General features: G+C 44.9%; 1 protein-coding gene across 1 annotated transcript in view; it reads right to left on the bottom strand.

Annotated features, from left to right (window-relative positions):
- Positions 1 to 10147: 10147 nt before the first annotated feature.
- The window catches only part of CEP15 (centrosomal protein 15), a 36641-nt gene continuing 24503 nt past the window's right edge, over positions 10148 to 22285 (bottom strand). The window contains exons 4-5 of the mRNA XM_083356116.1: positions 20559 to 20693; positions 10148 to 10572 (exon numbers count right to left, since the gene is read on the bottom strand). Coding sequence (XP_083212242.1) covers positions 10465 to 10572; positions 20559 to 20693 — 243 coding nt within the window. The 3' untranslated portion in view covers positions 10148 to 10464. The remainder of the gene's footprint in view (positions 10573 to 20558; positions 20694 to 22285) is intronic.

Genomic DNA, 22285 nt, shown 5'->3' with positions numbered 1-22285 from the left:
TGAGATACTAATCACACAAAGATATGTGATGATGCACACAAGGATGCAAACTTTTGAAGAGATCTTCATGCTGGGCTGACCTGGCATCTGTGATGCTTGATGAAGGAACAGAGATGAATGGTATCTGTCAAATCTGATAGCTATGTTTGTACATTTCCAAAATTTGCAGGTACTTAGGACCTGTTGTAAACATACATTAGTCCAGGATATACTTAGAAGGAGTCTAGAAAAGAATCTAGAGAGTTGATGAAATCTGAGACCGTTTTGAGGTGAGCGTATACACACAAATAAATATTGAAATTTTCATTCAGTGAAATATATGCTTAACGAACTTCAATGTAAACAGACTTCACATACCACTAGCCGTATTTCCTCTAAGTAATTTGCATGCTAAGTTCATTACACAAATAACATACATGCCATAATTTTAGTCAATTTACTAGTTTTGGGTGATGACTTCAACATGCTAATAATATAAATCAACACAAATGATGTAATTGGTGTAATTTTGAGATGAAACCATCATGCTAATTATGTACATCCCTGTGATGCCCTTTGCAAGCCATGGTGTTTCCTATGATACTCTATGGAAGTGAAAGATGGACTTTAAAGAAGCAGGATAGGAAGAGTGTTTAATGCTTTTTAATTTTTGTTTTGGGGGAAACTCCTGAGAGTATCATGGACCAATAAACAAATGGATCCACAGACAAATCAACCCAGAACTCTCATTTGAAGCACAAATGACCAGGCTCAAATTATCCTATTCCGGACAGATTGTGAAAAGGCCTAGCTCTTTGGAGAAGACTAATGGACAGAAAAATGGAAGGAAAAAGAGAAGAAGAGGACAACCAATAGCAAAGTAGATGGGTTCAACTACACTAGCAACAAGTGCATATTTGAAAGGCCTGAAAGACCTGGTTAGAGACAGATTGTCACAGAGAAAAAACCTATACATATGGTCACTAAGTTGACACTGTCTTAGTGGCACTTAATCAGTCAATAATTAATTATTAAAATAAAATTCCAATAAATGTGGAGAGAGAGAGAGAGAGAGAGAGAGAAAGAGAAAGCCATTAATTGAAGTTGGGGGAAATATCAAGGCATGTCTGCAAATGTAAGATAGGATAACTATAAAATGACCAAATGGCAGTTATGAGCAGAGAATTTGCTTGCATCGATAACTAATTGCATTGGAACTTTGAGGAGAAGAAAGATGTAAGGCACAATGAAGATGATGAGAGAGAAATGGTGTTTTTCTCATCAAGGTACAAGATGAGACATCCGAGCAGCCATGACATTATTTCCATGGGATCTATTGTTGTCCTTCCATGATGACAATGAGGATTGTGCACTGAGGTAAGAAGCCATATTAATGCCATAAAAGATAGGAAATATCTTAAGGTATCAGTTAGTCTAATCTATCTGGTAGGAAAAACAGTAATGTCTTCCTATCAGTCCAATAAACAAGCAAGATTTCATCTTCACATTCTTATAGTAGAAAACTTACATGTAACAACTGAACCACAGCCCAGAGGCTGCTATTTCATCTCCTATCGTGACCATAACATAATATGTACTATTAAGAGGTCAGGAGTGCTTTTTGCAACAGAAGACTTGGTAATTGAAGAATGCTTACTAGTTCTCTGGAGAATGATTCCAAATTGACATTTATTTATATCGGTACTGAAAAAAATAGAATAATTCTCTGGGTGTACTTGATCATTCAATCATTCATTCTATTATCTTTTATTGGTTTCCTACCATTTCCTTAACCAAGCAATGGTGGATTAGATTGTTGATTCATTTATCCCTGAAAGTAATATATTTATCAGTTTTGAAGTATGTATTCCTATTGTGGAAATTGGTCCTTGGATTAATAGATAGTGAGAAGAGGGTGAGCCTCAGTTTCTTTACTAGTCAATCCTTTCTCCTAGAGATAACAAAATCTACGATGAAGCATTTTTTCTTTTCCCAGACATGCAGACTGGGTAGCATGGAATGAAAACAAAGGAAGTTGACAAGAGGAAGAAAAAAGCAAAAGAAGGGGAGAATTAAAAAACCCAATAAAGAATCTACAAATCAGTCTGTCTGTCTATCTATTGATCCATTCAGCTGTTTAAATCATTAATAGGTAGATGAGAATTGCTTATAACTCAACTGAATTAACAATTTTCTCTGTTAGGTCCTTTAGTTCTACTTTAATGGACCAATTTTCAGATTCTCAGATAAAATCCTCTATTAGCTTTAACAGAGTTGGAAGGAACTTTGGAGGTCTTCTAGTTCAACCACCTACCAGAGCAGGAGACCCTATACCATTCCGGATGAATGACTGTCCAATCTCTTCTTTAAAACCTCCAGTGATAGAGTACCCACAACTTCTGGAGGCAGGCCATTCCACTGGTTAATTGTTCTCAATGATAGGAAATATATCCTTAATTTTAGAGGGGAACTTTCTTTGATAAGTTTCCATCCATTACTTCTTGTCCTGCCCTCAGGTGCTTTGGAGAATGGGTACTTTGCCACACAAGATCCATTGCAAATATTAGGCATTCTACTGGGGACACCATGGTGCAAGGCAGTGTGTGGTAACTAGGAAGTAGCTCCTCTTCATTACCCTACTTCACAAAAACCCCTTTTAGATCCAGGAGATCCTAACCACCATACTGCAGTTATACTGTAAATGAGCTGGTAGGAACAAATTCTTAGAGAAGGCTATGGTAGTTCAACTCCAGGCATATATAACCCAATCCAATCTACATTTAGACACAGCTTCCTTGTGATCACCTTGATTGAGGAACTTAAAGGAAAAAGATGGAGATTCTGTTTATTTTATTTGACTAGCTGGTGGCTTCTGCTGCCATCTTTAGTCAAAACTAAGGGTGAGGAAGGCACAAGAATATTATAGTTTTGTTTCTATCAGCAGGGATAGATTCAGAAACAGAACTAGGGCTTCTACATGATCCTATAGAACTTCCTTCAAAGCACCATCACTTTGATTGTACCTTTTAATATTTCCATGAAGTTCCTGGATGAGATCATGGAGTAGGGGATGGAACAGCACATTGTTACTATAATGGTGATACCTCCATTTTGATGTCATTTGGAGCTTATGGAAACACTGAAATTTTCTCTGTACCTGTACATGTGAAACATGGGGGCCAAAAGCTAAATCCTGATTAGAAGCTTCCACAGGGAATTACTTCCCATTTTGCAGTAATCTGAATCCCAAATAGTTTTCCTTAAGAAGTGACTTCTATCATCTTGGTTCCTTGGCAAGGCTCTGGAAACTTCTGAAGGGTAAAAAAGCTACAAGCTGGCGTGATGCTTTGCACCATGTCAGTTTCCTTCCTCCCCACCCCTCTTCTTTGGCAGTTTTCGATAATTAGAAACAAGCAGCACAGTGGGTTTGGGTATTGCTATTTATTAATATATTAAGTCTTTCTTCTTCATCCTCTATATCAGGGGTCCGTGGACCAGTACCGGGCCATGGCATGCCAGCAACCAGTCCGCACAAACAAGCAAAGCCCCATCCGTGAGATACAGGCAGCACACAAAACCACACACTCTCCGGTCCGTGGAAAACCCTCTCTCCACGGAACCGGTCCCTGGTGCCGAAAAGATTGGGGATCTCTGCAATATATCCATGGTGATGAGTAGATGCACTTTCATTAGAAAAATAGAATACAGGTAGTCCTTGACTTATAATCATAAGTGAGCCCAAAATTTCTGTTGCTAAGCAAGACAGTTGTTAAATGAGTTTTGTCCCATTTTACAACTTTTCTTGCCAGTTATTAAGTGAGCTCAACTAGGCTTTAGGCTCCCTTCACTGCAGTTAATAATATGGTTGTTAAGTGAATTTGGCTTCCCCATTGACTTTGCTTGTCAGAAGGTCACCTGACCTCGGCACAATGCAATCATTATTAATATGAGACAGTTGCCAAGCGTCCAAATTTTGATCATGTGACCATGGGGATGCTGCAATGGTCATAAGTCACTTTTTTCAGTGCTATTTGTAACTTTGAACCGTCACTAGACAAATGTCCATAAGTTGAGGACTATTTGTAAGTGATTTGAGTAGCAATCAGAGATGGAGAACCAGCAATTCTAAGGGCCAACTAAACAGGAGGAAGAATGCCCAAGACCTTTTGATACAACATTCCTCAAACGCTCTTTGAATTGCCAAGATGATTCTTCCTTGCTTCCTTCCCTGTTTGTTTCTGGCATTTGCCAAGAAGTTCTGCAGAAATGGAAGCTTTTTACGTATGCAACAGCCTCTTCCTTCTGATTCATTCTGTTAACAAACCAGGGATGTCATTACCTTGGATGGTGCCATCGCAGAAGACATCCAGACAACAGGCAAAGCGGAGGCTGACTCAGGCAAAATAGCCAAATTGCACCCAAGAATGGCTCAGCAGCCAGAAAACAGTGTGTGTGAGGGGGAAAGGAAGCACTGAGAAACCGGCACATGGTAGGGCAATGCTTACTCTTCAGACATGCTCTAAACACCGTTCATAGACAACACAGAAGAACCACAACAGACTTCATTTCAGTCAGGGACCAAATCAGTTTGAGGAGATTAGATCTCCCCGTTTTTTCCCTATTCTAGTTTTTGTTCTTAAAGGAAGCCTAAAGCCTAAAGTTGAGCTCTTGTTTCCTTTGGATTATTAAGTGATTAAGAATGTACAATGCCGCTTAAGATGCTTCGCTTTCTCTCTTATTAATTGACATAGTGTTTCAGGTTGATGTCTGCTAAAACCTGAGGGAAAAGGTTGAACGGTGCAGCTAAGCATGGGTGAGAAAGCGAAAAAAAACCCAGGCTACTTTTAGGGGAGAAGACACAATCAGTGCCCCACAGATAGATATCTGAAAATCAAAACATCCCGAGCGCTGGCTGAATAGATGAGCCTTTTCCCACTGCCACCAAATACGGCAGCATAAAGATATTATGACGATTAGCTGCCCTTCATGACCTCATGGCACTGCTTTGAGCCTCGGCAATCTGTGAAGCAGGCTTAAGTTATCCTTTGCTGTTTTGGTATAAGAGTAGTATTTTCCCATGACACTGGCTTAAGAGTCATAGAGCAGCTTCAGTGACCTTGAAGGAAAATCAGGGAACTACAGTGACTCCCAAAAGAGGGATTGACAATAAGAAGTGACACGTTCCATAACAATGTAATTTTCCATTGACTGGAGGATGGGTGGATGGTGGTACAATTCATCCATTGTATTTGTTATTCATGTACTCCTCAACGTACGACCACAACTGAGCCCCAAATTTATAACAACAACAACAACAACAACAACAACAACAACAACAACAACAATAATAATAATAATAATAATAATAATAATAACAACAATAATAATTTTATTTGTATACCGCCCTTCTCCCGAAGGACTCAGGGCGGTGAACAGGGCAATACATGTTAAAAGACAAGAATACAAAAATTAAAAGAGATTAAACAAGATGCCCAAAAACTATAACAATAAGTTAAAATACATAAAAAGCAATAAAACCCAAACCCATCACCCATCAGGCCAGGCCGGCTTGTTCAAACAGGTAGGTCTTTAGATCACGCCGGAAGGAGCGAAGGTCGGGTGCCATCCGGAGCTCAATGTTGCTATGTGAGGCAGTTATTAAGGGAATTTTGCCCCGCTTTACGACCTTTCTTGCCACCATTAAATGAATCCCGGTAGTTGTTAATGACATGATTGTTAAGAGAATCTGGCTTCCCCGTTGACTTCACTTGTCAGAAGGTCACCAGAGGTGATCACATGACCCTGGGAGACTGTAATTGTCATAAATATGAGTTGGTCGCCAAGCACCTGAATTTTGATCACGGGACCATGGGGATGCTGCAAGTTGTGTGAAAAATGGACATTTTTTTCAGCGTCATTGTAACTTCAGTCAGTAAATGAATGGTTCTAAGCCAAGGATTACCTGTATGTTGCCTCTTTGTAAGTTTAAGTCATGCTCATATTAAAAATGCATTTATTCGATACATACCTGCATTCCAAATACACAATTAATTGGATTCATCATTCATTTGCTTGAGAGGATTCTGTGATGGTGATGACGTTAGTGGAGCAACTACGTCTATTTTTTTTAACTCCTCGGGCAGAGTGGGCTATCTGTACTTTCCTTGTTCTGTTTTTTCATTCATAACTGATGGCTGTGAAGGAATGCGCCGTGTGGAGAACACTCTTGAACAGAAGTGATGCACACCTTTTATTATTATTCATGCAATACACTCCAGGTTGTTTTCATACTGCTAAATAGTTGTTTAGTCAACACAAACTGCAGAAAAATCTGACTAAAGTGAGAAGGAAGCAAATTTGCTATGGGCTGGGGGAATATGGCTCCTAGACTTTGAGGGCTAACTAACTAGAAGTGAACGTTGTGATTCAAGTTTATTTTGGTTCTGGAGCTATTGGAAGCAGTTAAATTCATACATGTGCAAAAGTCCAAATGTGTCTGGTTTTGACTTGTAACTTGCTAAAGCATGGACTGGCATGCAAATGAACCAAGTTTTGCCTTGGATCTCCTAATGAATGTGCTGGATTTCAGTGATGATACTCCAAATTAACTAATTTTTGTTATTAAGCAAAGAATAGAAACAAAAGCTTCCAATCTTTGCAGCCATGAGAGACGAGAGAAGGCATATGTAAGCCTAAGCTTGTTCTTGTTATGATAAACCATGGTTTATTGTTATAGCCAAACACATCTATAAGATTAGTTAGAACATTAAAAAGTAAACAAGAGTACAACCAGCTTATTTTTGTATTTTTAAATGCACATATATATTTATGAAATCACACTTAAGTCTGCCTTTCCCACAGAATTGTGATGTAGAATATGGGTCAGGGAGAGGTGTGTACAGGATGTGTTTGCAATAACGGTAAGCTTTTGAGGTGCACATATAACGGTATAAACAATAATAATTACACCAGTTTCCCGTCTTCCCTTTGTTTCTCATGACTTCCTATTTTCTTCTTTTTCTTACTTTTACCTATTACTCATAGCCAGTTTTGTATAATGATTAAAGTGCTGGCCTAGTAAATAGGAGACTGAGATCTAGTTTGGCCTTAGGCATGAAAACCAGCTGGGTGACCTTGGGCTTGACACACTTTCTCAGCCCAACTCATCTCATAGGGTTGTTTTTGTCAGGAATGTGAGGCGGAAAGAGTATTAGATACGTTCGTTGCCTCAAGCTGTTTATAAAAATTAATAGATGTAATCCTCGACTTACGACCACAATTGAGTCCAAAATTTCTCCTGCTAAATGACAGTTGTTAAGTAAATTTGCCCCATTTTGAGACCTTTCTTGCCACAGCTGTTAAGTGAATCACTATAGTTATGTTAGTAACACAGTTGTTAAGTGAATCTAGCTTCTCCATTGACTGTTTGTCAGGTCTCAAAAGGGGATCACATGACCCCGGGACACTGCAACCGTCATAAATATGAGCCACTCCCCCAGCATCTAAATTTGATCACATGACCATGGGGATGCTGCAATGGTTGTATGAAAAATGGTCCCAAGTTACTTTTTTCAATGCCGTTGTAACTGAACGGTCACTAAACAAATGACCTTAAGTCGAGGTATACCTGAAAAGGCAAGATATAAATAAATGAAAATAAATGAATTTCTCCTAGGACAAAAAAGGCAACCATTTTAGGCCAAGGGCCATAATTGGAAGATGAACGTATTCTGCAAGAGACTCTCGTAAAATGGGTGCCAGGGGGAAAGGAATCTGCATTGTTACAGAATTCTGGCAACAAAAACACTCCATGGAAAAGTGCATACTTTGTATGTGGATTCAAAGTTCAATCCCCAGGATCTTCAGGAAGGGAAAATTTCTACTGAAAGCTTGCAGCACTGAAAATGTTGGTAATATGGACTAATAATCTAGATTCTGTAAAGATAGCATGTTGTGCTCCTATGTGCTGGAGCAAGCTGACATAGGAACATACCGCACTGTCTTCAAACTCATGTGAGCAATGATGTATGTAACTCTCAAGACATTCAGTAGATCAGCTCTTCCTCTTTTCTTTTAATTCAACTGGGTGGCAAAGAACCAAATCTTTACAGAAGAAAACATTACCAACTTGTCTTCGTGACAGAACATTGAGTAGGTATAAAATCGCAATGGTCTCTATGCCAGGTTTTGTTTTGTTTTTTTTTTTAAAAATCTTCCCTGCTTCTAAGATAAAAGCTTAATTTGATATTTTTATAGTTATATAACAGTAATATTTTGTGACATTTTGTATTGTGACACTATAGATGAAATTGTCATCGGACTGACACCCTTTACTGTTTATTACTTAATTAGAACTGTTAACAACACTGCAGAGAAGCGTGCTAATCTGCCATCACATATTATGAAAACAACGTTATTGTTACAAACACCAACACCCACTCAACAGGATAGTTCTAAGATGGCAGTTTCTGTTAAAAAAAAAAGAGAGAGAGAGAGAGAGAAAACCTGATTTGTTTAATGGACACTTTAGCAGTGAAGAAAAAGAAGTTGATAGCAACTTCTAGCAATTATCTTTCAAAATGAAAATATTTGGTGTAATAGCAGTTTAATGGGGATTTTTGTTTAACACGTTTTAGAATTGAAATTCACATAATGGTAAACAGTAACCACCATAAATGTTGAGGCCTTGAAATTTCTGAAGCTTAAATTTGTCCTCCTCAAATCTTTTGAAGAAAAGTGGCAATAGTCCGCCTGCTCCCTCTGCTGGTCATTAACGTGTTACTTGTCTGTCTAGACAATTTACTTGTCCCCATTGCTCTCTCTTCCGGGGAACTATATCTGCTTATTACAATCTCATGCTTAGCTGCTCATATGCCTCCTTTTGTCTTTCTCAGACAATGAGCTAAAGAAAAATGCCCATTTCATCAAAATACAAGGACCAAACCAAGCATACTGATTAGAAACAAAGTCATCCATATTATGGTAAAACATTAAACACCCAAGTAAATGCTTCCCTTATCTCTGAATTAACACAGCTTTAATACAACAAAACTCAAAGGTATTTATTTCTTGGAAATAGGTTCCAAATCTTCTCAAAGTCTGGTATCTGGCTCCCATTATAGTGATTGGTGATGTATCAGCAATGCTAAAAAGCTCACATTACTACTAATGATAAAAGCATAGGAATGTACTGATTATGTTCCATCAAATAATTTGCAACTCTTAGTAACACAAGATTTTCTCCACGATGATCTATCCCTAACCTGGTCTTTCATTCCACCATTGTAACCGAGTCCGTCCATTTTGCTCCTGGTTGTTGTCTTCTTCTCTTCACTTCCTCCATTCTAGCATGAGGGCCTTTTCCAGAGCGATAGATCTTTGCATAATAGGTCCAACCTAGAATAGTATGAACCTGTTAATGTGTGCCTCAAGGGAGAACTATGGATTGCTTTGTTTGCTGATCCATTGATTTTCTTGACTGTCTGTGGTATTCTCCGGAATCTTCTTCAACACCACAGTTTCAAAGTGTCAATGTACTGCTTAATTACGCAGTTCTGTTATTGGTAGTATTTACTGGTACAGATTAAGTCTCTAGCCCTAAATAAAAAGGAATCCTATCTTTCCCTTAAATTTTAGCTCTGAGTAGCTCCATGCTTCCCACCTACCAGAAATCTGTATCCCTAACATCACAGTATAGAAAGAGTAAATGCATAGTAATTTGTTAAGTATATTCCCTTGCTGTCAGCTATAGAAAAGTTCATAAAATGAAGGGCTTGCGTGAATAATTTCAAGATACATTTGCTCTAAATATTTAACTTGACAAAATAACTCCACAATCTGATATGAAAACTTTGGTGTACGATTAATAATTAATTCCAAACCCAAAGTTGGATAATTCTAACAAGCCTACAAAATCAAATTGTAAGCTGGATTCAACCTGAAATATTCTAAGGAAGCACTCAAATCTTTAGTCACAGAATTTGTGTTTCTTCAGAGCTGACACAAGGTGTGCAAATTCGATGGGTCCTATTTGAGTCTTCATCACCTGATTTCCTACTGAGCTGTTAAGCCTATGCTACATATCAATAATCTATAAATGTCATGCCCCCTCATTAAGAAAATCCTTTTATGGGACAATAAGCCAAATCGATACCTTCTACACTTTTATTGGGGAAAAAGGCATCTCTCCATAGCAAAAATGAAGGACGAGTAACATTACATTATTTCTCATCTTAATAGAGTAACTGAACAGCAGAGTGTACATCTTGCATGGCGTTGTTCGTATTTGAGATCAAAGTCACTTCCACGTGGCTAACAGGCCTTTAGGGAAGAACTCTTCAATGCAGATTTAGAATTGAGTATCTTATCCAACAAATATTTTAAAAAAATATTTAACGATCCACCAATCTGAAGCTTGAATAAATTCCCCCATGGACATGCTTCTGTCTTTGCTTCAAGTTTATCTTGGTGCTGATTTTATGTGTTTTATTGTTGATGTGATATTTTTTTAAAACCAATTGGGACTTGTGTTCTTCCTAAAAAAAATGGCTCCCATTTAGGAATGGATTCTTCTACTTTGGCCCAGTAGAGAGTCTGAAAAAAAAATAAAAATAAAACATGACATGCAATTTAACCGCTTCACAATAAAACCTATTATTTACCAGGACAACAGCAAAAGGATCTGAATATATGAAACATTATTACAGCTTGCTTCATGTTTGAAGTAATTTAGAGAAGGCCAAACTACTTAGTGGCTAAAACTTAAATCCCTCAATTATACAATATAATGGAGATTGGAAGGTTCTCACTACTAGAGTAAATATGCAGTAATTGGATGTGCCCTCTTGTGGTGAATAATGTATTAAAAAGGTAATCCTTCAATTTCATAATTATTTCTTTGAGACAGATAGTTTCTTTTCTTAACCACGGTGTTATTCGCGAACATTTTCATTTTTAAAAACCTTGTCCAAAACATTATTCAGAGGCTAAAAATGGCTTGACATTTACATAAGCACAACCATGAATTCTACTGGTTTAAAGAATGTTTTTGTTCTTTAAATCTACAATGTCAAGGGAATAGAACAGGGGTCGGCAACCTCGGCTCTTTTATGACTCGTGGACTTCAACTCCCAGAATTCCTGAGCCAGCTATGCTGGCTCAGGAATTCTGGGAGTTGAAGTCCACGAGTCATAAAAGAGCCGAGGTTGCCGACCCCTGGAATAGAACAAACTCATAAATCTGTTCAGGGTTCCATGAGGTTTGCTGGCATTAAAAACTGTGATATTCTGGGATCCACTGCTAAAATGCAGATCTTGATATTAAAGAATAGGTCCCTTTGTCCAATAAATTCAGACTTGCCCTACTATCCCCTGAATTAAGTTATTATTACCTTTTTACCTCACTTTTTTGTTCTTTCATTCTCAGAGGGCAATAAAATAATCTGAGTTATATATAAATCTCAAAACCAGAGCATTGGGGCTGGTGGAAAAGATCTTGCTCGATTCAGATTTCTGCTTAATAATTATTTATGGAAGTAGCCCTAACAAATATTCTCATTCGATGCCCAACAATAGCCTAATGTTTTACCTAATAAATATTTCTTCCTTGAAGAATTACCCAAACCATCAGTCTCATCCTTCCTGTCTCTCAATAACTCATTTTAAAAAAAATTGTTCTCCTGCATTCCCATTTCTAAACTGTCTCCACATCAATCATTTTGATGCCATTTTCTTGTGCAAAACCCACCCAGTGTTTGCAGTTGTGAAAATTTATTTATTTATTTATTTATTTGTTTGTTTGTTTTTATAAACCGCCCTTCTCCCGAGGGACTCGGGGCGGTGTACAGAGTAAGGTAGGCAAACATAATGAAACAGTACTGAAAAACAATAATCAAAACAAAACAAACTGGGACCCCAATTAGAGCTATCAGGCCAGGCCGGACTGCTGGAATAGGTAAGTCTTTAAGTCGCGCCGGAAGGTGCGGAGGTCGGGGGCCATCCGGATTTCAGTTGGTAAGCAGTTCCAGAGGGCTGGCGCACCCACTGAGAATGCCCTCCCCCTGGGGGCCACCAGCCGACATTCCTTGAGCGGTGGCACCCTGAGGAGGCCCTCTCTGTGGGAGCGCACAGGGCGGTGGGGTGTTGACATTGGCAGAAGGTGCTCCCGTAGGTAGTCCGGACCCAAGCCATGTAGGGCTTTGTATGTCATTGTTAGCACCTTGAACTTCATTCGGAAGGCAACTGGAAGCCAGTGCAGCGCACGGAGGAGAGGTGTGATATGGGAGTATCGGGAGGCTCCCAAAAGTGTCCGTGCCGCTGCACTTTGCACCAGTTGAAGCTTCCGAGTAGATCTCAAGGGCAGCCCCATGTAGAGAGCGTTACAGTAGTCTAGGCGAGAGGTCACAAGGGCATGGGTGACTGTACGTAAGGCATCCAGGTCCAGATAAGGCCGTAGTTGGCGCACCAGTCGAACCCGGGAGAAGGCCCCCTTGGTCACAGCTCCTATGTGATCTTCCAGGGAGAGCTGTGAGTCTAGGAGGACACCCAGGTTGCGGGCCCTATCAACAGGGGGTAGTAACTCATCCCCGATGTTAAGGGATGGGATGCTCTGAGTAACCTGGCTTGCCGGTACGTACAGCCATTCAGTCTTGTCCGGGTTCAGTTGAAGCCTGTTCCTCCCCATCCATTCCTGGACCGCTTTCAGGCAGCGGGACATCACGTCAAGGGCATCACTGATGCTGTTTGGAGTTGAGATGAAAAGCTGGGTGTCATCAGCATACTGATGGTACCCTACTCCAAAGCTACGAATGATCTCACCCAGCGGCTTCATGTAGATGTTGAACAGGAGAGGCGAGAGGACCGACCCCTGAGGGACTCCGCAAACGAGAGGCCTCGGGGTCGACCTCTGTCCCCCTGCCAGCACCGACTGCGAGCGACCCTGGAGAAAGGAGGAGAACCAACGCAGAACCGTGCCTCCCACTCCCAGTCCCCTGAGGCGCCGCAGCAAGATACCATGGTCGATGGTATCTGTTCTGAACCAGCCCTCTTCTCTCAACCCCTATTTCAAAAGAAGAGACTGGAAAGCGTCCAAGGCTAAAAGGCTTCTGCCAAGATTTAATAGTAAACACACAAGAGCTTATCTCTCAAGCAAAAGAGTTGCTTTCAGCAACCAGCCCCTCCCCAAACACTCCTTTTATAGAGAGCTCAGGGCGTGGTCTCCCTGTGCCTCCTCCCGAGGAGTCCCATAGCCTTTCTTTGTTTGTCCCTGCTCGACTGCCTCCTGCGTCGGGCGTCCTTGAACAGGGCCAGCTGTGGGTCATCATCCTCCGCACTCTCGGGCTCACACAGCTGAGCAGAGGTTCCCGGCTGAGGACTTTGCAAAGTCTCCAAATCATCATCAGCCGGTTCGTTTCCCTCCTCCCCCACATCTGAGTCCTCCGATACATCGGAGCCGGCTGTCGGACCCACAGGCTGGCCCTGAGTCACAACACTATCCCGCACCGCAGGGCCCTTCTCCCGGGTCTGCCGATCCGGATGCGGTCGGGATGGGAACTGTTCGTGAAACGCAGTCACCAACGCAGGGGCATGAACGGCGGTCGCGTCTTCCCATGTGAAGTCCTCCGGCCCGTACCCTTTCCACTCGATCAGGTACTGGAAGCGACCTTTCAGCCAGCGGGAATCCCTGATGCTGGCGACCTCGTACTCGGGGGTGCTGTCGCCATCACGAGGTCCTGATGGGGGAGGTTCCGCTTGGCGAAGTGGACAAGCCGGTTGTTCGGGGACCAACAAGGACCGATGGAAGACGGGGTGCACGCGCAGGGAACGTGGCAGAGTTAAACGATAGGCGACCGGATTGATGACGGCCTCGACGGGGAACGGTCCAAGGTATCGGTGGTCCAGCTTCCTCGCCGGCCGAGTGGATGGTAGGTTCCTGGTGGACAGCCAGACCCGATCCCCCACCGATAGTGGAGGCGTATCCCTTCTCGACCGATCGGCGAACCTCTTGTAGTCGGCCTTGGCCTTCTCCAGCTGCCGTCGCACCAACCGATGGATCGCCTGTAACTCCGCCATGAATTCGTTCGCTGCCGGCTCCGGTGAGTCCACGGGAGAAAGGGGGAAAAACCGGGGGTGATAACCCACATTGGCCAAGAACGGTGTCATCTGCGTGGAGGTGTGCTGCGAGTTGTTAAAGGCAAACTCGGCTATGGCCAAATAGTCCACCCAATTGTCCTGCTGCAGGTTAACGTAGCAGCGCAGATACTGCTCTAAGATGCCGATGACCTTCTCGGTACCCCCGTCGGTCTGAGGATGATGCGCGGATGAGAGGCAAACCTTAATGTCCAACGCCCGCATCAACTCCTGCCAGAAGCGGGCTGTAAACTGGGCCCCGCTATCGGAGACGACTCTATCGGGAAGGCCGTGCAGCCGGAACACCTGTTGGATGAACATGCGACTAGTGGCACGAGCTGACGGTAAGCCGCGACAGGGGATGAAGTGCGCCATCTTGGTCAACATGTCCACCACCACAAACACTGTCGTGAAGCCGGAGGATGGGGGTAGATCCGTCAGAAAGTCCATGGACACAGCCCCCCAGGGTCTCTTGGGCGTTGGCAAAGGCTGCAGTAAACCAGGCGGGGCCCCTGTCGCTGACTTGGCCTGCCTGCATGGGACGCAGGAGGTGACATAAGACTGGACATCGTGTCGGACTCGGGGCCACCAGAATGTACGGGAGACCAGGTTCAGAGTCTTGAACAGGCCAAAATGCCCCGCAGCCAGGTTATCATGACATTGGCTGAGGACGAGTCCCCTGAGTGGCCCTCCTGGAACATAGAGCCGGTCACGATAATACAGGAGTCCATCCGTGACCGACCAAGGCGAATCTGGCCCCACCTCTTCCTTCCGCTGAGCCACCCACGCCTCCTGCTGCTGCGCCTCCCGGATCCGAGCCCGTATATCCACCGGCTCCCGCACCGCAGCAAAAGACTCGACGGGGATCACGGTCCTGGGCGGAAGCTTGTCTTCCACTCGGGTGTACTCGGGCTTCCTGGACAGAGCATCCGCTCTCTGGTTGTGCCCGCTTGGTATGTACCGCACCCGGAAGTCAAACCTCGCAAAGAAGAGGGACCACCGGATCTGGCGTTGGTTCAAATTCCGAGCGGTCTGCAGGCTTTCCAGATTCTTGTGGTCCGTCCGGACCTCGATTTGATGCCGCGCCCCCTCCAGATGATGCCTCCAAGCCTCGAACGCCGCCTTGATGGCCAACAGCTCCTTCTCCCAGATGGTATAGTTGCGCTCCGAGGGATTCAATTTCCGTGAGTGATACGCGCAAGGGAAAAGGGTACCGTTGGGCGTCGCTGCCTGGAGTAACACGGCCCCAATGGCAATGTCGGAGGCGTCCGCCTCCATGACAAACGGCCGTTGCGGGTCAGGATGCTTCAAGATGGGCTCCTTCATGAAGGCGACCTTCAAAGCTTGGAACGCCTGTTGTTCGGGGGCGTTCCACTGGAACCGAGTCTTCTTCTGCAGGAGCCGGGTGAGGGGGGCTGTCAAGGCAGCAAAGCCAGGGATGAATGTCCGATAGTAGTTGGCAAATCCAAGAAGTCGCTGAATATCCTTCACGCGACGCGGGGGTTGCCAACTCTGCAACGACTCAACTTTACTCGGTTCCATGGCGATGCCCTCAGGAGAAATGCGGTGACCCAAGAAATCAATGGTCACCTGGTAGAACTGGCACTTCTCCAACTTGGCAAACAGCCGATGTTTCCGGAGGCGCTGCAGGACCTGACGGAGATGCTGATGATGCGCTTCACGCGACGGGGAGTAAATCAGGATGTCGTCCAGGTAAATCACAACAAACTGGTCCAACAGATCCCGAAAGATGTCATTCATAAAATGCTGAAACACAGCGGGGGCGTTGGTCAGGCCAAACGGCATCACCGTGTACTCGAAATGTCCATAGCGAGTACCAAACGCCGTCTTCCACTCATCACCCGGCCGAACCCTGACGAGGTTGTAAGCTCCACGCAGGTCCAGTTTCGTGAAGATCTTAGCCTCCCGGAGTCGGTCCAAGAGCTCGGGGATGAGGGGCAGCGGGTAGCGGTTACGCACCGTGATAGCGTTGAGTTTCCGGTAGTCACAGCAAAGCCGTAACTCGCCCGACTTCTTTTTGACGAAGAGCACGGGCGCAGACACTGGCGAGGACGAGGGCCGGATGAAACCACGAGCCAAGTTCTTCGTCAGGAAGTCCCGCAATGCAGCCAACTCGGGCTCCGACATGGAGTACAAACGCCCCACTGGGAGAGGCGCATCAGGGACTAGGTTAATGGAGCAGTCGTAGGGCCTGTGCGGGGGTAACTGGTCCGCCTCTGACTCGCTGAACACGTCAGCAAAGTCGGACAGTTCGGGAGGCAAGGAAACCCCTGGGGAACCCTCCACCTGGCCGGCACAGATATGGCGGGTGTGGTCCACGCACTGCAAACTTGGGAAGGTGACCAAGTTCTGAGACCAATAGATCTGTGGATCATGCGCCCGGAGCCACGCCAGTCCCAAGACCACGGGGAAGTGCAGATCCGAAGTGACGTAGAACTGAATGGCCTCCACATGGGTACTGATGGCCATACACACGGGTTGCGTGGCGGCCGTGATAGGCCCGGACAGGAGCACTCGACCATCGATGGTCTCCACAAGCATGGGCGGATCCACTGGACACTGGGGAACAGCCCATTTGGCCACAAAGGCCGAATCCATAAAGTTAGTGGTAGCCCCAGAGTCAATTAAGGCATGGACCGGAATCCCCTCTGGCTTGCCAGGAAGGATCAGTCGTGCCTCCAAAATCAAATGCCGTGGAGGTTCACAGGCACCATCGGAACGGCGTCGCTCGGTGTGGTTGTTGTGGGTCGCCCGATCTTTCACACCGTCTAGATCGGGCTCGGGCCGTTTCCCGATAGCAAAGCGGGGGACTTTCTCGGGGCAGGCTTGGTCACTGACGCCCGCTGACGCTTCTTCGGGCAAGAAGCAGCCAAATGTCCAGGGTCCCCACAGTAAAAACACAACCCCTCCGATCGTCGTCTGTCCATTTCCGTCACCGATAGACGGGACCTGGCGGCACCCAGCTCCATTGGCTCCTCCCTCTGGACTGGGGGCTCACGCACAACAGGGGCGGCAGGGGTCTGTGGGGTGGCACGGCGACTCTTACGCTGCTGCAGCCGGGCATCGATCCGCAGACAAAGATGGATCAGCCCATTCAGGTCTGAGGGAATGTCCACGCGGGCCAGCTCATCCAACATCTCCTCTGACAAGCCATCCTGAAAGGCATCCACGAGCGCAGCCTCATTCCAGGTGGAATCCTGGCTAAGCAGCCGGAAATCGCTGATATAAAGCTGGCATTGTCCCAGGAAGGCAGGAAACAGTTCTGGATTACCAGCAAATTTATCCGGCATAGCTATCTGACATTTCCTCCTGGGTGGGGGGGCAGCATGTACCTGAGCCTGCAGTTGTGCCACCTGAGTGGCCAGCAAGGTGAGTTGCTGGTTGAGCTGGGCATTTTCGGCAAGAAGCTGCTCCATCGTAGTAATAAGGGGTGGGTGGCTGAAAGCAAACTGTTCTGAACCAGCCCTCTTCTCTCAACCCCTATTTCAAAAGAAGAGACTGGAAAGCGTCCAAGGCTAAAAGGCTTCTGCCAAGATTTAATAGTAAACACACAAGAGCTTATCTCTCAAGCAAAAGAGTTGCTTTCAGCAACCAGCCCCTCCCCAAACACTCCTTTTATAGAGAGCTCAGGGCGTGGTCTCCCTGTGCCTCCTCCCGAGGAGTCCCATAGCCTTTCTTTGTTTGTCCCTGCTCGACTGCCTCCTGCGTCGGGCGTCCTTGAACAGGGCCAGCTGTGGGTCATCATCCTCCGCACTCTCGGGCTCACACAGCTGAGCAGAGGTTCCCGGCTGAGGACTTTGCAAAGTCTCCAAATCATCATCAGCCGGTTCGTTTCCCTCCTCCCCCACATCTGAGTCCTCCGATACATCGGAGCCGGCTGTCGGACCCACAGGCTGGCCCTGAGTCACAACAGTATCGAAAGCCGCCGAAAGGTCTAATAAGACTAGGACAGAGGAATGGCCCCTGTCCCGGGCTCTCCAGAGATCATTCACCAGAGCGACCAATGCCGTCTCCGTGCTGTAGCCCGGCCTGAAGCCCGATTGGCACGGTTCTAGATAAACCGCTTCATCCAGGACCTGAGGAAGTTGGTGCGCCACCACGCTCTCAACAACCTTCGCAAGGAAGCGAAGATTGGAGACTGGATGAAAGTTATTCAATGAGGATGGGTCCAAGGTGGGCTTCTTGAGGAGAGGTCTCACCACCGCCTCCTTCAAGGCGGTGGGGAAGTGACCCTCACTCAGAGAAGCAGAGATGACCGCCAGGAACCAGCCTCGTGTCCCCTCTCGAGCCGCATAAGCCAGCCAGGAAGGGCACGGGTCCAGTAAGCATGTGGAGGAGCTCAACCTCCTCATAATCCTGTCCACTTCCTTAGGAGTCACAGGATCAAATTCCTCCCAGATGACGTCGACAAGACTGTCCATGTCTTGTTCTTCCAAGTCAGCCCAGTTGGAGTCCAGGCCGGTTCGAATCCGAGCAATTTTATCCAGCAGATATTGACCGAATTCCTCGACACGACCCTGCAAGGGTTCCTCCCTCACCTCTTGGTTCAGTAGGGAGCGAGTCACCCTGAACAAGGCAGCCGGGCGATTATCTGCGGACGCGATGAGGGTGGAAAAGTAGTTGGATTTTGCCACCCTTATCGCAGCGAGATAAGACCTGGTGAGGATTCTTAATCGCAATCGGTCGGATTCGGATCGACTGGATCTCCAACGGCTCTCTAGGCCCCGTCTCCGACGCTTCATCTCCCGGAGCTCCGTGGTGAACCATGGGGCTCGCTGGGATCTGCGCCGGGTCAGAGGCCGCAGGGGTACAACTCGGTTCAGAGCCTCCGTGGCTGCCTTTTCCCAGGCTTCCACTAAGGCATCCGCCGAGCTGTGAGCAGGGAGTGCATGTGCGTCCCCAAGCGCTGCCTGGAACCTATCAGGGTCCATTAGGCGCCTAGGGCGGTACCATCTGGTTGGCACCGTGCACGCTTTTGAAGTATTTAGAGCTAGGGGCGGGATGATGTCCCTCTAGTCTCTATAGCTCTGAATTTCAGAGGAAACATGGAACTGACCCGTCTCTTTTTATTTAGTTTTTATTCAGATTTTTAAAATCTCACCTTTATTGTTTTTACATACAACACACAGCAGAAAACATATCTAATACTCCCATCTTCCTCCTATTTTCCCCACAATAACTTCATGAAGTGGGTTGGGCTGACACAGACTGACTGGCCCTGAATCACCAAGCTGGCTTTCATGCCCAAGATGGAAGTAAAGGTAAAGGTTCTCCCACACATGCGTGCTAGTCATTTCCGACTCTAGGGGCCGGTGCTCATCTCCGTTTCAAAGCCGAAGAGCCAGCGCTTGTCCGAGGACGTCTCCGTGGTCATGTGGCCGGCATGACTGGACGCCAAAGGTGCACAGAACGCTGTTACCTTCCCACCGTAGTGGTTCCTATTTTTCTACTTGCATTTTTACGTGCTTTCGAACTGCTAGGTTGGCAGAAGCTGGGACGAGTAACAAGCGCTCACTCTGTTACGTGGCACTCGGGATTCAACCTGACAAACTGCTGACCTTCTGATCAACAGGCTCAGCGTGCTAACCCACTGAGCCACTGCGTTTTAGCACTGTTTCTAAACTTGGAAATGCGGGAGAGGGCAGAGAATTGTACCACATTCATTTGATACTTTGGGTCAGTTTTGAGGACCTTCAAAATGCAACACAGTGCAACCGAGAGGCCAAAGCTGAAACAAATACTGTAGTCATTTTGCTACAGTACAAGTTTTTTTTTTTAAAAAAAGAATGTCTTTTCTTTATTTTGGTGAAAAAAGTCCCAATACAGGTAGTCCTTGACTTATAATCATTCATTTAGCAACCATTTGAAGGTACAATGGCAATGAAAGCAGTCTTACAATCAGTCCTCACACTTATGACTGTCACAGCCTCCCTATGGTCAGGTGATCAAAATTTAGGCGCCTGGCGACTGGCATGTAGTAATGATTGGAGGGTCCCAGGGTCATGTGATCATCATTTGTGATCTTCCCAGCCGGCTTCTGACAAGCAAAGTGAAAGGGGGAACACCGAATTCTCTCAGTGATCCCATGATTCACTTAATAGCTGCAGTGATTTACATAACAACCATGGCAAAAAAAGGTTATAAAAATCAAGTGTGATTTGCTTAAGAATCTCCTTGCTTAGCAGGAACAATTCTGATCCCAATTGTGAGCTTTCAATTCTCACAACGAAATGAACATTGCACTACATTACACTGAAATGATAGAATCCGATATTAAACTGAAACTGGATAGCAGCCTTTATTTTGATAAAAGGGACCTTAAAGTATACTATTGCATTTTTAAAAGACTGATTTCATTTAACAGCAAGATGAAGAAAAGAGCTGAAATCTCAGCATTAAAGCCAAATACTTGAGAAATTGTTTTAGACTTACTTCAAGGTTAACAATTTCAGGGTGGAGAAGCAAGTGCTCTCTGGATTGTAGCTTTTTCGCTTCTGCCTCTATATCCTGAAACATACAGAGAATCTTTTGAAAAGACTTCAGGAATTCACTTTTCTTTTTTTGCAACTATGGAAATAGAAGTAGTATTCTAGCCATACAAGTTGCAACTAATATAAACCACACCAGCAAACATAAGACAAAAAGAGACAGAATAGAATAGAATAGAATAGAATAGAATAGAATAGAATAGAATAGAATAGAATAGAATAGAATAGAATAGAACAGAACAGAATAGAATAATAGAGTTGGAAGGGACCTTGGAGGTCTTCTAGTCCGGGGCTTTTCAATCTGTGGTATGCGTACCACTGGTGGTACTTCAGCAGCTGGCAGGTGGTATGTGTACGATGGGTTGAAAAGCACCGTAAAAAGTGTAAAATGGATGAGGTAAAGCAATGGCAGCGCCGCACAGGCCTGTGGGCGATTCACCTGGAGCTGCGTGTGGTGTTGCAGGGGCTCTGCTAAAAGCCCAGGATTGGCGCATGCAGTTCCAGTTGATCGGTGCTTTCAGCACACCTGGAAGAGAAAAAGAGGAGGAGGGGGACAGAGGAGAGGATATAAAAGGAGGAGGGGAGAGAGAGAGGAGAGGATATAAAAGGAGGAGCACCAAGGTAGTGGTGAATATTAACAAATATGGATAAATTCATCATATATTTCGTCACTGCAAAGGGAAAGTGATTCAGCAAAGGAACCACCACTGAATAAATTAAAACCGGTAATTCCCCCCCCCACCTTTTTAAATGGTTTGTAACATTTTATTAGATTATACAATAAAATACAAAAATACAAAAGCAAATAGTATGACACAGTGGGAAGGAAAAAGGCAAAGAAAAGTGAGGGGGAGAAGGGGGAAAAGAAAAGGCATTGACTTCCAACTCCCTCTGCTGCAATAGAACGAAGCATTAACATCCAATCTCAACTTTTTATTTTCGATAATAGAATCAACTAGCCACTTCTCTAAAAACAACTCAGTCTAATCGGTAAAACCCAAAATTCCCCCCCCCTCCTTTTTAGTCATCAAGTTTTTGACATCTTGCTAAGCACTGGTGGTATTTGAATACTGTCGTATTCTAAAAGTGGTACAATCTGTGAAAAGGTTGAAAAGCCATGTTCTAATCCAGCCCCCTGCTCAGGTAGGAAACCCTATAACATTTCAGACAAATAGCTACCCAGTCTCTTCTTAAAAATTTTCAAGTGTTAAGAGCATCCACAAGTTCTGGAGGCAAGTTGTTCCATTGATTAATTGTTCTAACTGTCAGGAAATTTCTCCCTAGTTCTAGGTTGCTTCTTTCCTTGAGTAGTTTCCTCCCATTGCTTCTTGTCCTGCCTTCAGGTGCTTTGGAGAATAGCTTGATTCCCTCCTCTCTGTGGAAACCCCTATCATGTCACCCCTAGTCCTTCTCTTCACTACACTAGACTAGACATACCCAATTCTAGCAACCGTTCCTTATATCTTTTAGCCTCCGGTCCCCTAATCATCTTCTTTGCTGTTCTCTGCACTCTTTCTAGAGTCTCAACAACTGTTTTACATCATGGTGATCAAAACTGGATGCAGAATTCCAAGTGTGGCCTTACCAAGGTGTTATAAAATGGTATTAACACTTCATGTGATCCCTCTGTTAATGCAGACTAGAACTGTGTGGGCTTTTTTGGCAGCTGCA

The sequence above is a fragment of the Vipera ursinii genome (genome assembly GCF_947247035.1).
Source record: "Vipera ursinii genome assembly, chromosome: 2".
In the NCBI taxonomy this organism is placed as follows: domain Eukaryota; kingdom Metazoa; phylum Chordata; class Lepidosauria; order Squamata; family Viperidae; genus Vipera; species Vipera ursinii.
This window is presented reverse-complemented; position numbering and strand designations above follow the sequence as displayed.